This window comes from Pelodiscus sinensis, chromosome 7 (assembly GCF_052426305.1).
Source record: "Pelodiscus sinensis isolate ZL-2025 chromosome 7, ASM5242630v1, whole genome shotgun sequence".
In the NCBI taxonomy this organism is placed as follows: domain Eukaryota; kingdom Metazoa; phylum Chordata; order Testudines; family Trionychidae; genus Pelodiscus; species Pelodiscus sinensis.
This window is the reverse complement of record NC_143058.1, coordinates 8,181,666-8,199,037: the sequence shown is the minus strand read 5'-3', so window position 1 is coordinate 8,199,037 and position 17,372 is coordinate 8,181,666. Positions and strand designations below refer to the sequence as shown.

Genomic DNA, 17,372 nt, shown 5'->3' with positions numbered 1-17,372 from the left:
GCTATCCCCAGCCCTTATACACTCTCACTAGGTTGAGACAGGAGGTGAGGGGTGGGAATGAGGGATTTGGATGTGGGAAGGGGTGAGAAGTACAAGCTCTGGGAGGGAATTTGGATGCAGGAGAAGGGGATGTTGGCTCGGGGAGGGGGCTCCAGGCAGGGGAGTGTTGGGCTCAGGTGTAAGGTTGGGGTGTTGAGCAAGCCATGGGCTTGTGGATGTGAGGGTGCTGGAGTTTGGGCTTGATATGTGAGGCACTCAGGGCAAGAAGGTTGTGAGTATGATGGGCTCAGGACACAGATTTGCCATGTGTGGATGGTGCAGGAGTGCTGCAGCAGAAGACGGAGGATGGGGGGATGCAGGAGTTTGGGGATGTAAGAGGCCCAGGACAGGGGGTTCCAGTGTATGATAGGCTCAGATTTGCGGTCAGGTGTGCAGGAGTGTTATGATGCTGCAGAGAGATGGGGGTTTGGCCCCAATTGGGGGCTTGTTGGCCAGGCTTCATTTTTAAATAAAATATTATGTCAAACTCAAAAAGTTTTAGCATTGTCTTTATGAGAGGGGTGAGGAACCTGTTTTGAGTCAAGGGTCACTGACCCACAGAAAAGTCTGTTGGGGCCATGCAAGTGAGATGCAAAAAAACCCCAACAACCCTCCAAAGACCCCCAAGCCTCACTAATGTGGTCCCAAATGTGCTGGTGGGAGCAGGGGACAGAGTTCTCATGTATGAAATCAGGGCTTCTTGCGCAAGAACTATGATGCTCCTGCTCAGGAATAAGCCCTTTTGTGCAACTGTTCTTGCGCAAGAGGGCAGTGTAGACAGGCAACATGAATTTCTTGCGCAAGAAAGCTCTATGGTTAAAATGGCCATCAGCGCTTTCTCGGGCAAGAGAGCGTCATCACTGCCATAGATGCTCTTGTGCAAAAGCACAGCTCGCACATGGCAGTGTGGACGTACTCTTACACAAGAACTCTCGCACAAGATGTTTTTGCACAAGAAACCGCCATTGTAGACATAGCCTAAGAGTTTCCTCGCATAAGCAAAATGAATTTTGTGTTGTGCACCAGTACTGAGTTCATGTGGCTTGTTTGGATGTGCCACTGTGGCACCCAAGTTATTAATAAATATTTGTAACCCTTTACCTTTTCTCTCTGCTGCCATGTCTCCACCCCTTGTTCCATCAGCTCCCCTAGTGCCTGCTGCCTCCCAACTCCTCACCTTCCTCTGCTGTCCTGACTCCTGCCCTTCTCACAGCCCTCAGCTCTCCTGCAACCTGCCCCCCTCCACCAGCCCTTCTCTTCTCCCTGTGCCCACTTCTCCAGTAGCCCCATTCTGATCATGTGAGCTACCCCTCCTCATCCCCTCTTCTAACACCTCCTTCTACAAACCTGCCCTGCATCTCTCCTCTGGTGGTGGTGGTCCCTCCCCTGCAGGTGTCTGCCCTTCTGCTTCACCCCCAGAATCCCCTGGCACTTGCACCTTCTCTTACACCTGCACCCTCCTGTTGCCTCCCCCTTCCCTCACTGCCCCTTCCTCCTTTGCCCTCTTTTCCCCTGATGCCCACCCCCTCACCACCCTCTGCCCCCATTCCCCTCATGCCCCTGTGCCCTCACACATGACTTGCTCCATCCCAGCCTCCCTCATGCCCACCCCTTCTTTCAAGCTTTCTCCCAGCACCTCCTGTCCCCTCTCTAGCCCCCAATGCCTTTACCCTCTCCCCTCCCAGCATCACCCTGTCCCCCTCCCACTGAACCTCCCCTCCTGCCTTTTTCCTCATTGTCTGCACTTGGCCCCCTGGCATGTGTGTCTCCTCTACCCTGTCCTTCTGGTGCCTTCCTCTCTCCTCCCCCTCCACACAAGCCCCTTCCTTTCCCAGCTCTTCCCCTTCCCCTACCTTCTGCCTTCCACTTTGTGGGGCCAGAGTCTGCACTCCGTCCCCGGACTCCAAACCCGCAACTCAGCCATACGGCACAACGCAGCACCCAGCAGTTTTAAAATCCCGGGCCGTGACATTACGTCACACCCGGGCATCTCCCTGCCTACCGGTTTGAGCACGCTGTGCAGGGCAGCAGCAGCCAGCAAGGAGAAGCTCAGTGAAGGTTGCGCACGGCGGGGACGGGCACGGGGACAGGGGAGAGATGCTCTGGGACCGGGGTGGGAGGACGCGTGGGGGGGCCGGGGCCTGCTCCAGTTCCAAATATTGGTGGAGCATGGGCACCATGAGCCCATACAACTCGCTGCCCATGCCTCTGCTGGCTAGCCGGCTCTCTCTCTTTCAGAGGGGGTGGGGGAGTGCCAGCTCCTCGCAGAACCCCTAGTTTTGCTTCGCGGAACCCCAGGGTTCCCCGGAGCACCAATTGGGAAACATTGAGATAAGCAAATGCTTATGGGATACTCAATCAACAAGTCAATTCCCGCCCACCTTGCTGTCTCGATCAGATAGAGGAAGCCAAAGGTGGGGGGGCTGGGAGGGAGGGACAGAAGGGGTACTTCAAAGGGGTAGCCGCACAGCTGATCCCTGGCTCAGCTGTGTGGTGCTGTCCCATTCAAAGAGGGCAGCGCTGCACAGCTGAGCCAGGGTTAAGCTGTGCGGCTCTGCCAGTGTGGAGCCCAGGGTCAGCTGGGGACTCCCCAGCTGATACCAGGCTCCAGTGTGGCATTTCCGCAGAACCCGGGATTAGCTGACCCCAGCTCCACATGGCATTTCAAATCGGCTGCGCAGCATGGAGCTCGGGGTTGGCAGGGGACTCTGATTCCCCTGCTGGCCCCTAGGCTCCATATTGCACTGCCACTTTGAAATTACTTCCCACTGGCCCCAGGCTGCACACGCAGTTCCGCATTCCTCCTTTGCAAGGGCTCTTGTACATTTCAAAGGAGAAATGCAGAAGTGCCTATTGACTAGTCGATGGAAATGCCATCGACTACTTGACTAGTAAATTAACCATTACTTAACATCCTTAAGGCATACCAGAAGACAAAGGAGGCAAGCGGCCAGTCTGGGTCATCATCCCATATGTGCCACTTCTATGAGCAGCTTCATGGAATTCTATGGGGGACCTGACCAGTTTTCCAAGCAAGTCTGTGGATTCCTCCCAAGACATTCCTCAGGCAGCCTTAGGAAGCACCATGGAGGACAGTGTGGATGAGAAAGAGGAGGAGGAGGAGGAGAATGGTCAGCAGGTGAGCAGGGCATCTCATCTCAGCGATAGCCAGAATCTTTTTATAACTTTGGAGATAATCCCCTCCTGACAGGATGCCCCACTGCTGGGGCCTGATGTTGGGAAAGGCATTCTGGTGACTATATTTTTTAATCATGCTACAAATGGGTTAAGACAATTGGGTGTGATCTGCGGAGGCCACTCTGCCTATACAGTGGGGATCACAACAGTGCCCCACTGTAGATTCCCCCCTCCAAATTGATTCCTAACTGACTGGTAGTTCTCTGGCATTGCAAGCTTCCACAGAACTATTGCCATTCACTTCTCAATTGTCAGAATGGGCCTTTTCTGTATTCCTGCACTTCAGGGCAGGGAAGAGCAATTCAAAAACTTCTATGAAAGTGGCCTTGTGCATACAAAGTTTTGCAACCACTGCTGATCATCCAATAGCTGCATAACTATGCAGTCCCACCAATCTGTGCTTATCTAACGGCACCAGAACCAGTGTTCTGTGTGTCAACAGGATCAAATGTTGGTGGCATTTGCCAGACACTCAAGCGCTTCACAGAAGAGTACATTTGTGGTCTCCCAGGGAAAAAGGGTGCAAAAAGACTGTCATTGCTTTCAAGCAGGAGGGGTGGGAGGAGATGAGTGAGTTATAGGATACTGATGATATGTACCAAGAGCAACCTGCTGAACAGTTAGCATAGTCCTGAATGCAAAGGAGCAGCAGGAACTGTGGGATAGCTACCTCTATGCATCACTCTCAAAATCAACAGAAGCCATCCTTCTGGGGATGTACTACATCGAACTATGTTGAATTCTTATGCACAGTGGGGACATGCACCTTCAGACTTTAAAAAATGGTGTGCTAGAAAACTGACCTTAATAAATTCGACCTTATCTCTCAGTAAAGACAAATCTTCAGACACAAAAACTAGTTTAGGTATCTCTTCAGAGAAACTCCAATGTTCTCTCAGAACCTCAATAGGCCTCTTAAACACTCAAAAAAAAGTTTAATCCAATTCTCACATTTTGAAACAGAGCTAGGAGGAGAAAATAAGTACAACCATAATTTAATTGTTTGGGGAAAAATTATTTCCCAGTGTGAGAGATACCAAGTGAAAACTTCCACCTGTAAGAATAACTCAGACAACTTTATATCTAAACAACAGACTAGAGGTGGTCCTTAAGAAAAGTTGCATCATATGTCAGATTTATTTAAAAAGTCTGCTGAAAAAATTCAGCTGTCATGGACATAAGAATTAGATCAGAAGTTCAAAACAATCAATTTGTGTGAAACAGGATCCCTCAACTCTATGAACGAACGCACGCACGCACGCACACACAAGCTTAGAAAACACATAGAACTTACTGGGTTATCAGTGGAATCGTCAGCCAGCTGTAAACCAAAGTAATCCCTCTCCGTCAAATCGAGATGCTTGAACACTATATCCAACAAAACTTGTCCTTGATCGTGTTTCTGGAAGGAGAAAAAAGTCACTGTTTAAAATCAGAGAATTTCAAAGGGACAAATTGTTTAATGCATCTACAATAGCTATAGACTATTTCAGAGGTGTTCATAAAATTTACAAGCCAAAACCCACAGAATTTCTCCCCAAAAATGTACATTTTAAAAGAGATCCATTCTCCCATGTTCTTTGAGATGTGGTGCTCATGTCAAAGTTGTTTTCTTCCACAGTGGTCATCACATGCACTGGTGCCAGAAATTTCTCTGAGCACTATCTGTAGAACAGTGAGAAAACTTTAACAGCAAATAGTCTCTAAGGTGCTGCAGGGCTAACAAAGTGCTGATGGTATCATTAGCTTCCATGGGCACAATCCACTTCTTCAGATGAAGAAGAGTGGTTCTGGTGATCCCTGAAATGGCACCTTCATAGCGCCATCTGAGGAGTGGCACATGCTCCCCCTCCACCCTCAGTTCCTTCTTGATGCAAAACTAACAGTGGGGAAGGAGAATGGGTCATGGAATGGACATGAGCAACAACACATCTCAAAGAATACCAGTTATGAAACAGGTAACTGTCTTTTCTTTGTTGCGTGCTTGTTATGTCCATTCTACATTAGGTACCCACTCAGTACCCAAGGAGGTGGATATGAGTTCACAGCCGCTTTGATGGCAGCACTGCTCTACAAAACTCAGAGACATCTCTGGCTTGCTGGGTGATGGCATACCAAGACATAAACGTATGGACCAAGGACTATGTTGCAGCTCTACGGATATCCTGGATTGGCTCATGCACCAAGAAAACCACCACCAACACCTTACCTGTGGTTGAATGGGCCCAATGATATGTGGTGGAGGGACCTTTGCAAGCTTATAATGCTCTGTATGCACTAGGTAGTTCTGTTGAAAAGTTGTTGCTATGCTTCCTATAAGCTGAGCACTTGGGCGGCCACTCTGGGGAAATTCAAATGCTGACCAGCTCATCAGCAAAGCACCCACCACCTCCCATAGCCAGCAGCATGTTTTTCTATTGGTGGTGCACATCAGCACATGCCTATGTGCACATAACTCATTTTTCCAACCATGTGTGGAAAAAAATTTGAGGGAACATTGCCTGGCAGGCTTTTCATCCTATCAGCTGTAGCGACAATGAGCTGCCGTGACAAATGGAAGGGCTAAGTACCTTTGAGGTAGAAAGACAAGGTCCTTCAGACACCCAGACCATGTACATGCCCTCCTCTTTTTGGGTTGAGACACAACACAGGCAGGAATATATCCTACTTCACATGGAAGGAGAAAACAACCTTCAGCAGGAAGGCTGATGGAGAAATGTGCCAGGCCCTGGCTCCTGAACTATAGCAGGAGGTCCAGAACAGACTGCATAACTGTATGTATACTGACCTTTTAACCAATTCTTCTTTTTTCCCTTTTTAAATAAATGTTAGTCTAGTTAATAAGAATTGACTATTAAGTGTTTATTTGGGATAAGGTCTGAAATATTTCTTTACCTAGAAGGTAATGTATTAGATCCTTTGGGATTGGTAGAACTTTCTATTTGACTAGGGTGTCTAGGTGAATGACTATGGCTGAATACTTTAAGGGAACTTCATGGTTTGGACTTCTGATTGACCAACAGAATAATACAGAAGCTGTTTAGTGTTGGCTTGGTAAATAATTATTTCTTGCAGTGCACCCTAGTTGAGTCCCCTCAGCTGGAGTGCTCCACCACTGCATGATGGTAAATACTGGTGAGGGAATCATGGCAACTTTGTCCAAGTGATCGCAGGATTGGGAGTAAGCTGATGTCAACCATTGCTAGAGAGGTCGAATGTGGAGCCTGGTGTAGTACAGGCAGATCCTAACTGTGGTCTGGGGAATGCACTCTTCAGCAATGAGGCATATCAGAGCCTGAAACCTGTCTAGGGGGAGGAACATGCTTGCACAGGTTGAGTTGAGCACCACACTAATGAACTGGTACTAATATGGACTTTTTGTTCTTGACTGGGAATCCTAAGGACTGGCAGGTGTTCAGGAGAACCACTATGTAGCAGCAGACTTGGGTCCTGGAGCTACCCCTGACCAACTAGTTTTGGAGGTAAATATGGACACCCAGACACCTAAGGTAAGCCACCACCGCAATGCACTTGGTAAACACCTTTGGTGCCATAGCCAGACCAAAGAGGAGAACCATAGATTGGTAGCGCGCGCGTGCGCACGCACACACACTGAAGAAAACATTTGTGACCTGGAAAGATCACCACAGGGAAGTATTGTTCTTCAGAGAGAGGGAGACATACCAGACTCCTGATTCCAGAGTGGGAATGATGGACAACTGATGGGCAGGATCACCTGGGATGCTAACACGAAGGTGAAAGGAGTCCAGGAGAGTTGGCAGTATTATTGAAAGCACACGAAGAAACTATCCTGATGCGCAATAAGAAAAGCAAATATGACAGGCAACCAGATTGGCTTGCCAGGGAAATCCTTGGCGAGTTTAAACACAAAAAGGAAGCTTATAAGAAGTGGAAACTTGGACAGATGACTAGGGAGGAGTATAAATATATTGCTTGAGAATGCAGGGGAGTAATCAGCAAGGTGAAAGAGCAATTGGAATTGCAGCTAGCAAGGGATGTGAAGGGTAACAAGAAAGGTTTCTACAGGCATGTCAGAATAAGAGGGTGATTAGAGAGCATGTGGGGCCCTGACTGGATGAGGGAGGTAACCTAGTGACAGATGATGTGGGAAAAGCTGAAGTACTCAATGCTTTCTTTGCCTCTGTCTTCACAGACAAGGTCAGCTCCCAGACTACAGCACTAGGCAACACAGTATGGGAAGGAGGCAGGCAGCCCTCCATGGAGAAAGAACAGGTTAAGAACTGTTGCCCTAGGTATACAGATTCAAAATGGAGTCTAAGAAGTCTCATTTATCTTTCCCGCCAAAACCTGGAGAAAGAAGCCTTTGCACTCCTTTTTATTGTTTGTGCACACGGTTCAAAACCTTTGCACTCCGTACTATGCCCTGCAAGCGCACCCCTGCTTATGCACACGACCCCTTTTTCTTATGCACCCAGCCCACAATCATTGCACACCGCTCGCTAGTTTATTTTCCCGCCTTACATTCTTTATAAGTTTCCTTTGAAGAACATTCGTGTTCTTTGGCTCTTCTATGTCCGTGTATGTGTGTCATCACTGTACCCCGAGGAGGCCAAGGTTCCAGCCTACGATCGAACCGAGACAGCCCATATCTTGGGATATTATTTTAAGGAGTAAGGGAAGCCTTCTTCTACTATATTTCGAGACCTTGGGACTTATAATCAGACATCTAGCTCTATTGCACTTTAACATTCGGACAAGATCCGGTGCTTATCCTGAGCAGTGGATCGGGTGAGGCGAGGGCCCACGCGGTTCCAAGATCCGGACCAACAACGAACATCAAAGGATCTCTCCATTAGTCCTCCCTTAAAGCTTTAAATTAGCTGAGAGGTTGTAGGTCACGGACATCAATCGCCGTCTTATGTAATGTATACCCTTGTGTGTTTGGGACTGTACTATCTACTCTCTTTCTTGGGTTAGGGTGGGACAGTTATAGTTGCTGTATTTGCTGATGTTTGTTCTTTATACTTAAAAATATATGGTTTGGCCCTAAAATATTGTCTGGCTTGTTCATTACTAAATTTGTTACCTGGTGATTAGATACAGGGTACTAGGGCGAATCTGACTTTTGTGGAGAGAGTACCTTAGGCTTTAATTAATTGCCCACAGCAATTGTTTACCTCCGCTCTCTAGGTAACAGAACTATTTAGAAAAGCTAGACGTACACAAATCGATGGGTCCGGATTTAATGCATCTGAGGGTACCAAGGGAGTTGGCAAATGTCACTGCAGAGCCTTTGGACATTATCTTTGAAAACTCGTGGTGATCGGGCGAAGTCCCGGATGATTGGAAAAAGGCAAATGCAGTGCCCATCTTTAAAAAAGGGAAGGAGGACAATCCAGGGAAAGTACAGGCCAGTCAGTCTTACCTCAGTCTCTAGAAAAATCATGGAGAGGATCCTCAAGGAACCCATTTAGAAGCACTTGGAAGAGGGGAAAGTGATCAGGAATAGTCAACATGGATTCATCAAGGAGCAAGTCATGCCTAACCAATCTGATTAGCTACTATGATGAGGTAACTGGCTCTGTGGACATGGGGAAGTCACTGGATGGGATATACCTTGACTTTAGCAAAGCTTTTGATACGGTCTCCCACAGTATTCTTGCCAGCAAGTTAAGGAAGTATGGATAGGATAAATGGACTGTAAGGTAGATAGAAAGCTGGCTAGATTGTCGGACCCAACAAGTAATGATCAATGGCTCAATGTCTGGTTGGTGGTTGATTTCAAGCAGTGCGCCCCAAAGATCGGTTCTAGGGCCGGTTTTGTTCAACATCTTTATTAATGACCTTGAGATGGGGATGGATTGCACCCTCAGCAAGTTTGCGAATGACACTAAGCTAGCGGAAGAGATAGATACATTGGGGGTAAGGGATAGGGTCCAGAGTGATCTAGACAAATTGGAGGATTGGGCCAAAAGAAATCTGATGAGATTCAACAAGGACAAGTGCAGAGTCCTGCACTTGGGATGGAAGAATCCCAAGCACTGTGACAGGCTGGGGAGCAAATGACTAAGTAGCAGTTCAGCAGAAAAGAACCTGGGGATTACAGCGGATGAGAATCTGTATATGAGTCAACAGTGTGCCCTTGTAGCCAAGAAGGCTAATGGCATATTAGGTTGCATTAAAGGGGTGAGCAGTGCTATCCTAAAGAGGGCTACTCAGGTGCTTAGCTTGCTGATGAACTTCTCTGTTGCCCTGGAAATGGAGCTGAATGGCCACTGGGCCCAAAGCTGCCTACACAACCTTTTGTATTGTGGTTATGACCACAGTGCTCATCTCCACATGTTGCTTCTCTGTGCCCCCTTCGCCTAAAAGACCCCTCACCTAGTTTAGCCCTCTTGTTGAAGCGGTTTACTGCGGTGTGGTCACTGTCATGTACTTGCAGCCACAGGTCAGAACAGGGTGTAGGTGGGGACCAAAGCGTATTAACTATTCTCTAAAGAACACAATATATTTTTCCTAATATCCCCTGTACATTCCCTACAGAATACATTTAGAATGAATGACGTAACAAGCAAAAAAACTTAATGGAAAATAAAATATGAAATTATTTGGAGCAGGCCTCTGGTATTCTGTAGTGGGAATAGCTTTTGGCTACAGACGTGCCTTTTCTTTGAACTATGATATTCTGCTGAGCTTCTGCTGAAGTAGAAATGATTAAAATGGCTACATCCCTGGTGTTTCTCAGGAAAATTTTGGTGGGATGCCAAAAATAATCAATCTGAAGTAGTCTAAGGAATACCTGATGCTGTGTCCACAGCAAAAGCAGCATGCTGTATTGAGAATGTCTGTCTGAGCAGAACTTGAGCAGATGTAGCAGGCTGGACTCTCCCCTTGCAGTCTTTTGAAAGCAACACACTGCCTCAGTGGCCTGTCTCCACCCCACAGCTTATCATGTGGGTCAAGAGCTTTCCTAGTTCCCAACATAGGAGAGGATGAGAGAGAGAGCGCTCCAGACCAGACAGATCTCTTCTCCCATGTATACCCAGCACTGGAATCCAGTAATCCATCTTTTGTCTGGACAGGTGGCCTGCCACCTGCTGATATAATTAGTCTTCTGGTTCAAGTGTTAAAGGTCCATCAGTATTGCTGAGGGTTCAAAGTATTCAAATAAAATACTGCACTATTCTTCATTTTCAAATATATTAAAATTCAATACAAATCACATACCTAGGGATTGGGAATTTCTGAGTGGTCTAGAGTCCTAAATCCTGAAAAATGAATTTTGTTTCATGTATAGGGTAGCTATTAAGTGTGATACTATTGAAAATTCCAGTTCAAACCTTTTACTGAAAGATCTTCAGATTCATATGGGCTGACAGACTTTCAAGATTACTACACAAATATGTAAGATGTGATTAAAGGGAGGTCTGGTTCTGCCAGAAATTACCTTAATATCTCATATTAGATGCAAAGCATTGTGTTGACAGAAATTGCTTTTGAAAAGTTCCCACTTCTGCATATTTCAACTTTTCCTCTATTTATTATGTTCATTTACTGTCCCTAATACAGAATAACCCAATTTTTACTGCTTGTGCTCTACCTCCAAGAATGCACAGAATCAAAATCCTTCCTCTATTCATCACCTATCATGTCACATGGGAACAAGCACAACACTCTATAGTAATAATTTGAGTCTACCCATGTTCCAAGCTTTTTATATTCATTGCGTAGGTGATATGCTCACAAAAATAATATTTTGTTTCCCCCCTGGGTTTTAGGCTTACTTTCTTCCTATTACTGCTGTGTAAAACCTTCACCCAGTCCAGTATAATGTGAATGAAAGATGCAACTAGAAAAGGTTCCCTAAACATTGCCTGCCCCATAATATCTGGTCAGACTACTATGGATAGTAGATCATTTACTGCAGTCAAAAGACAATAAAGGAAAGATTCATTCTAGGAGCATGGAAAGCCCATACCCTTATGGATGGAGGCAATGTTCAAAGGCCTGAGAGAAGAACAGCTAATTGCCAAAGAAATGTTCCATTACAATATTGATCTTGCAGTACTGAGTGAGACTCAACTGGCCAGAGGTGGTTTCATCAGTGACTTTTTAGAAAGGAAAAGCAGAGGATGAAGACAGAATCCAGGGAATTGGATTTGCAATAAGAATGTCTGTCCTGAAATAATTCCTTTACCTCCCTGTTGTCCTGAGTAAACAGCTCATGAAATTTCCATTTCCCCCGAATCCTTACAGCGTATCACTATCATCAGTGCCTATGCATGCACTGACAAGCACAAAGGAAAGCCAGGAGCAGTTCTACTCAGACCTGGATTCCATTATCAAATGAACCCCTGTGTATGACACGCTCATCCTGCTGGGAGACTTGAAAGCTAAATCTGGAGTGGCAGCAGTGACTAGAGGGGTGTGATAGGACACATGGAGTGGGAAAGATGAAAAGCAATGGACTCCTCTTCAGGAAATGTGAAGAACATAGATTGCTCATTTCTCACACCATCTTTAGGGAAAATAATAAATATAAAACAATATGGGTGCATCCATAGTCCAAACCATAGCACCTGATTGATTATGTTATCACCCACCAACGAGACATCCACCATGTAAGAATTAGAAGAGCCATGAATCACAGAATACCAGAACTGGAAGGGACCTTGAGAGGTCATCGAGTCCAGTCCCCTGCACCTCACGCTAGGACCAAGCACTATCTAGACCATTCCTGACAGATGTCTGCCTAACCTGCTCTTAAATATCTACAGTGAGAGATTCTACAACCTCCCTAGGCAATTTATTCCAGTGTTTAACCACCCTGACAGTTAGGAAATTTTCCCTAATGTCCAACCTAAGCCTCCCTTGCTTCAATTTAAGCCCATTGCTTCTTGTCCTATGATCAAAGGCCAATGAGAACAATTTTCCCCCCTCCTCCCTGTGACACCCTTTCTGATACTTAAAAAATGCTATCATTTTCCCGCCTAGTCTTCTCTTTTCCAAACTAAACAAGCCCATTTCCTTCAGCCTTCCCTCATAACTCATGTTCTCTAGACCTTTAATCATTTTTGTTGCTCTTCTCTGGACCTTCTCCAATTTCTCCACATCTTTCTTGAAATGTGGTGCCTAGAACTAGACACAATACTCCAACTGAGGCCTTTCAGTGCAGAGTAGAGTGGAAGAATGACTTCTCGTGTCTTGCTCACAACAACTTCTGTTATTGCATCCCAGAATCATGTTTGCTTTTTTTGCAATGGTGTCACACTGTTGACTCATATTTAGTTTGTGGTCCATTATGATCCCTAGGATCCCTTTCTGCAGTACTCCTTCCTGGACCGTCACTTCCCATTCTGTATGTGTGAAACTGATTGTTCCATCCTAAATGGAGTGAGTGCTTTGCACTTGTCCTTATTAAACTTCATCCTATTTACCTCAGACCATTTCTCCAGTTTGTCCAGATCATTTTGAATTATGACTCTATCCTTCAAAGCACTTGAAACCCCTCCCAGCTTGGTATCATCTCCAAACTTAATATGCATATTCTCTATGCCATCATCTAAATCAATGAAGATATTAAACAGAACCAGATTCAAAACAGACGCCTGCAGAACCCCACTTGTTATGCCCATCCAGCATGATTGTGAACCGTTAATAACGACTCTGAGAACGGTATCCAACCACTTATGCACCCACCTTATAGTAGCCCCATCTTAGTTGTATTTGCCTAATTTATAGTGCAGAATTCTTGACAAACCACAGATTGATAAGAGTAGTGGTTAATCTACATGGACTCCCTCCACAAAACAAGCTTCCCAAATTTAACAGAATAGCCTTTAACATTGCAGGTGCATATTCAGCTGTCACTTGATTACAAGATTTTTTTCATGCCCACCAATCACTGGCAACACAACAGAAAAATTGAACCAGTTCAAAAAATGTGGCTCAGTTCACATATTTGGGCAGTATCATCTCAAGTGAGGTCCCTTGATAAAGAAAGTGCTTCCAGAACTAGTAAAGCCTGCCAAGCCCCTGTCAAACTCCAAACAAAACCAATACAGCATTTGTTTCTCCACCAAACTAAAGATCTATATGCAGTAGTTCTAATGTCTCTCCTATAGGATTCTGAGACATCGACTCTTTACAGACATCACATTAAACAGCTTGGGCAGTTTCAGATACACTCCCTCTGCTCAATAATAAACATTCACTGGCAGCACAGACTAACCAACATTAAAGTCCATGAAAGAACAAACACAACTAGTATTAAGAGACTGGTACTGAAAGCACAACTTAGGTGAACCAGACATGTCATCAGAATGAAAGACCACTGTCTCCTAAAACAGATCTTGTATAGGAATTTCAATTGACTACTCAACTAGTCGATAGGCACTTCCGCATTCCTCCTCTGAAATGTACAAGAGCCCCAGTTGAAATGGAGAGGAATGCAGAACTCCATGTGCAGCCCGGGAAGTCCCACTGACTCCGGGCTGCACACAACATGCCAGCTTTGAAATGTACAAGAGTCCCCCACTGACTCCACGATGTGCTGCCGATTTGAAGTATCACGCGGAAATGCTGCACTGGAGCCCAGGATCAGCTGGGGAGTCCCCAGCTGACCCCGGGCTCAGCTGTATGGCACTGCAGCTTTGAAGGAACCCCTCTTCCCTAACTTTGCTGCCTCTGATAGAGGCGCAGTGGGTGGGGTGGGGAATCCACTAGTCAACTATTCGACAAGCATTTGCTTATCGGATACACGACTAGTCCTTAACATCCCTAGCTGCCCACAGAAGTGTTTCAAAGATCATCTGAAGAGCAGCCTACAGGATGTTGGCATCAATCCCATAGAACTTGAGCAAATAGCTCAGAATAGGACTCACTGGTAGCCTCTGACAAGATCAGCATGTAATACTCCAGAGGAAATTCTGTGCCAAAATTGAAATATTCTGCAAAATTCTGTATTTGTCCAAATAATACAATATAAATCACACCATTTTCAAGTATTTACTGACAAGTGTTATGAAATAATTTACCAAAATATTTGAAAATAGTGATTATATTGTTGTGTTTGAATTATTTTGACACATTTTAAAATTCTGCTGTCAGCCCAATCCCTGTACACAAGACCGCCCCCCTTACCTGCACCCTCTGTCCCAAAGCTTCACCCCCTCCCACCTGCAAGTGTAGAGCATCCTACAGCCAGGAGACATTCATGAAGCTTGAATTGAGTCCTAAGGATGTAAAATCCTGGTTATCAGTTAACCGGTTAAACTGTGACAATATTGTTATCAGTGATGGACTAACAACAAATGTATATTAAGACAGTGGAGGGTTATTGAAAGTAGTGTAAGTTCCAAGTGGTAAAATCTAACAGATCATGTTAAAGAACAAATACTAAAATAAAGCCAGATGCCTCTTAAACAGTTGGATATTTTGCCATAATGAGGTTTCTCAAAGAAGTCACCAAAGAAGCTACATGTCAGGGTGGAGTTAATATTACCTTTATAGAGAAGTCCTGTGAACAAGACATTTACAGATACGTGCAAGTGAAATGAATGTCAACTCTGAATGCAATAGGATGACCTAAGAACTCTGCACAGATTTCTGAATTGGTATTGGCATCCCCCCCGCCCACTCTCTGGCAATCTCACAAAAAAGGAATTTGAGGTAATTCTGGGGAAAAAAAACTGAAATGGAGTTTTTTGAAATATTACCAAGCAATCACTCTCTGGATTATCTCCTCTTTCTGAATTTTGACTTCACCCAAGAGTTAAATGTCTCCTCTGTACACATCACCCTTATTACGCATGTTAGGTATTGTGTAACTGAATAGTTGTGTAACCGCATGAAATCTTATTGGTTACACAACTATTTGATAGTCCCTGGGGGTAGGGGTGGCAGCCAGTGCACTTCTGGCACCACTCCCGGGGCGCCCCCTGCTACCTCACACCAATGTTTTTCTACCAAAAAGGGTGGCAGGCGGAGGCAGTCAGCAGGGGGAGGGAGTGCATGTAGTCGACAGGATTAACCATTAATCGTTTACTTGATTATATGCTAACATCCCTAACAATGATTATCATGCCACAGTGAAATCAGGCTCTTAAGTAGAAGAGTTCCTCAGGTGAAAGATACTGGAGACCCAGACAGAGCATCTTTCCTTGGTCAAGGAAAAACACATTTCTCTTTTTTGAGCCTGCTTTTCTTTCAGGGTAAAACTGCTGATCCTAATGTATTTAGGGACTCATGTGAACAAGAAAGTTAAACCAGTTTGATTTAAATAATTTTAAACCAATGTAAATTATGGATGTTAGATATTGTGTAACTGAGTAGTCGTCTAACCACATGTAATCTTAGTGGTTACGTGACTATTTGATAGTCCCCATGGGTCTCTATCAGAGGCAGTAGCAAACTGTGAAGGTGAAGCAGCTTCTGTCGGAAGGGAACTCCCACGTTGCTTCCTCGGAGAGAGACAGCAGGACGGTATTTGCTAAGCTTGTACTCTTGCACTTCCTGCAATGCGATATCTTGCGAGCTTGCAACCCATTTGAACAATTCCTGCAATTGTTTCAGGTTGTCTGCCAGTGGAAGAGGAGGAAGGGAAGACTGCCTCATCAGGAGAGCATGACAACTGGGGAGCCAGGGAACGATCTTCTGTATCAGACTGAGGTAGGTCATCCTCCTCCTCCATTGGGTCTGAGTCATCGCCAATGGTGACTGTGGCAATTGAGCTGGTGGTGAACAAGCTGACATACAATCTGGAGTCGAGGTTATAGTCTCTTGTGAATGGTGGCGATGTGTGCAGCATTGGGCCCTTTGAGGATGTTATGGTTGCGGTGGGTATGGTCACTGGTGACTAAACCAAGGGTACTGAGGTCAACGTTCGCAGGCCCTCTGCTCGGTTGAACGCCACTGAACATGTGGGAGAGGAATGCTGGTATGAAAACCTACTTCCATGCCCGGTGCCGGGACTAGTACCAAGGGAGGACAGAGTGGGTGAAAAAGAAATGTCTTTAGATTGATGCCAGCGTGGGCTAATCTCCGTAAGCGTGGGGGAATGCAGCAATCAATCATCAGCCTGCACTAGTAGTGGCGTTTTCAGCACTTGTGTTGTGCGGTGCCAAGATTTAGACCTCTTATGGGTCTTGGTTGCTGTGGTCTCAAGTGCTGGCGTTTGTTTAGGTGTGTGCATTGTGAAGAGGCAGCCTGAGTCAGTGCTGCAATCTCCGTTGGTGCCAGGGAAAGCGGCATATCTGCCTTGGTCATTGGTGCCGGGTGAGAGCCTGTGCCGGTCAGTGAGGAGGAGCCCAATTTACTCTTTGGCGCCAACTCTGCTCTCTTTGTTGGTTCTGCTTTACACTTTTCGGCAATGCTGGAGGTGAATGAAACCAGAGAATGGGCGGTGCAGGATGTTGTCAGCACTGCCGGCAGTAACTGTGCTAGTGACACCCTGGACAGAGGTAAGTGGGCTCTTTTCCTCAGAGTCAAGGGATCCGCTTACGCCAATTTATTTGGGTCTGACAGTTGAAGAGACTTCTCCCAGAGCAAATTCGTTAGTCTCATCTCCCTATCTCTTCTGGCCCCTAGCGGTCATGCTTTGGCAGTGTTGGCATTTCTGCACCACAAGTTAATGGCTACAGGTGCTTCATTTAGACTATAGTAGCCTTTTGTAATCTACAGGAAACCACATCTTACCTAGCCTTGGGCTTATACATCTCTCCTCTGACACTGTAGCCCTGCTGTCTCAAACCATGAAACACTTACACAATAATTTGTGGTTAAATCATGATTTTTACTTCTACTTTCCTGGTAAATTTTGTTCCTTTCATTGTTGTTACTCCACTGATACTCCCAACCCTGCCATTGTTTGTTTCATTCACTTGTTGTGTTCTGTTTGATATGCAAACGGCAAGCTCTCTGGGGAGGAACAGTCTTCTTTATTATCATCAGTGCAGCACAATGGGGCCCTAATCCTTGACTGAGGATCCTGGATGCTACCATAATAAAAGCCTTGTCCTTGATTACACATGTCATTGTATAAGCTTCTGTAATATGTTCCATTGTGGATTGCATATCAAACAGAAGAGTTACTGCTCGCTCCCATAAGCGAACAAAAAAAAATACCTGACAGATGTATTCCACAATGACTCTTT

The 17,372-nt window shown here is 45.6% G+C and overlaps 1 protein-coding gene across 2 annotated transcripts in view; it reads right to left on the bottom strand.

Moving 5' to 3' along the window:
• The window catches only part of PTPN4 (protein tyrosine phosphatase non-receptor type 4), a 216,284-nt gene that overhangs the window by 134,006 nt on the left and 64,906 nt on the right, over window positions 1–17,372 (bottom strand). For both annotated transcript variants that reach the window (XM_075933064.2, XM_006137719.5), the window contains exon 3: window positions 4,532–4,639. In XM_075933064.2, the coding sequence (XP_075789179.1) occupies window positions 4,532–4,639 (108 nt within the window). The remainder of the gene's footprint in view (window positions 1–4,531; window positions 4,640–17,372) is intronic.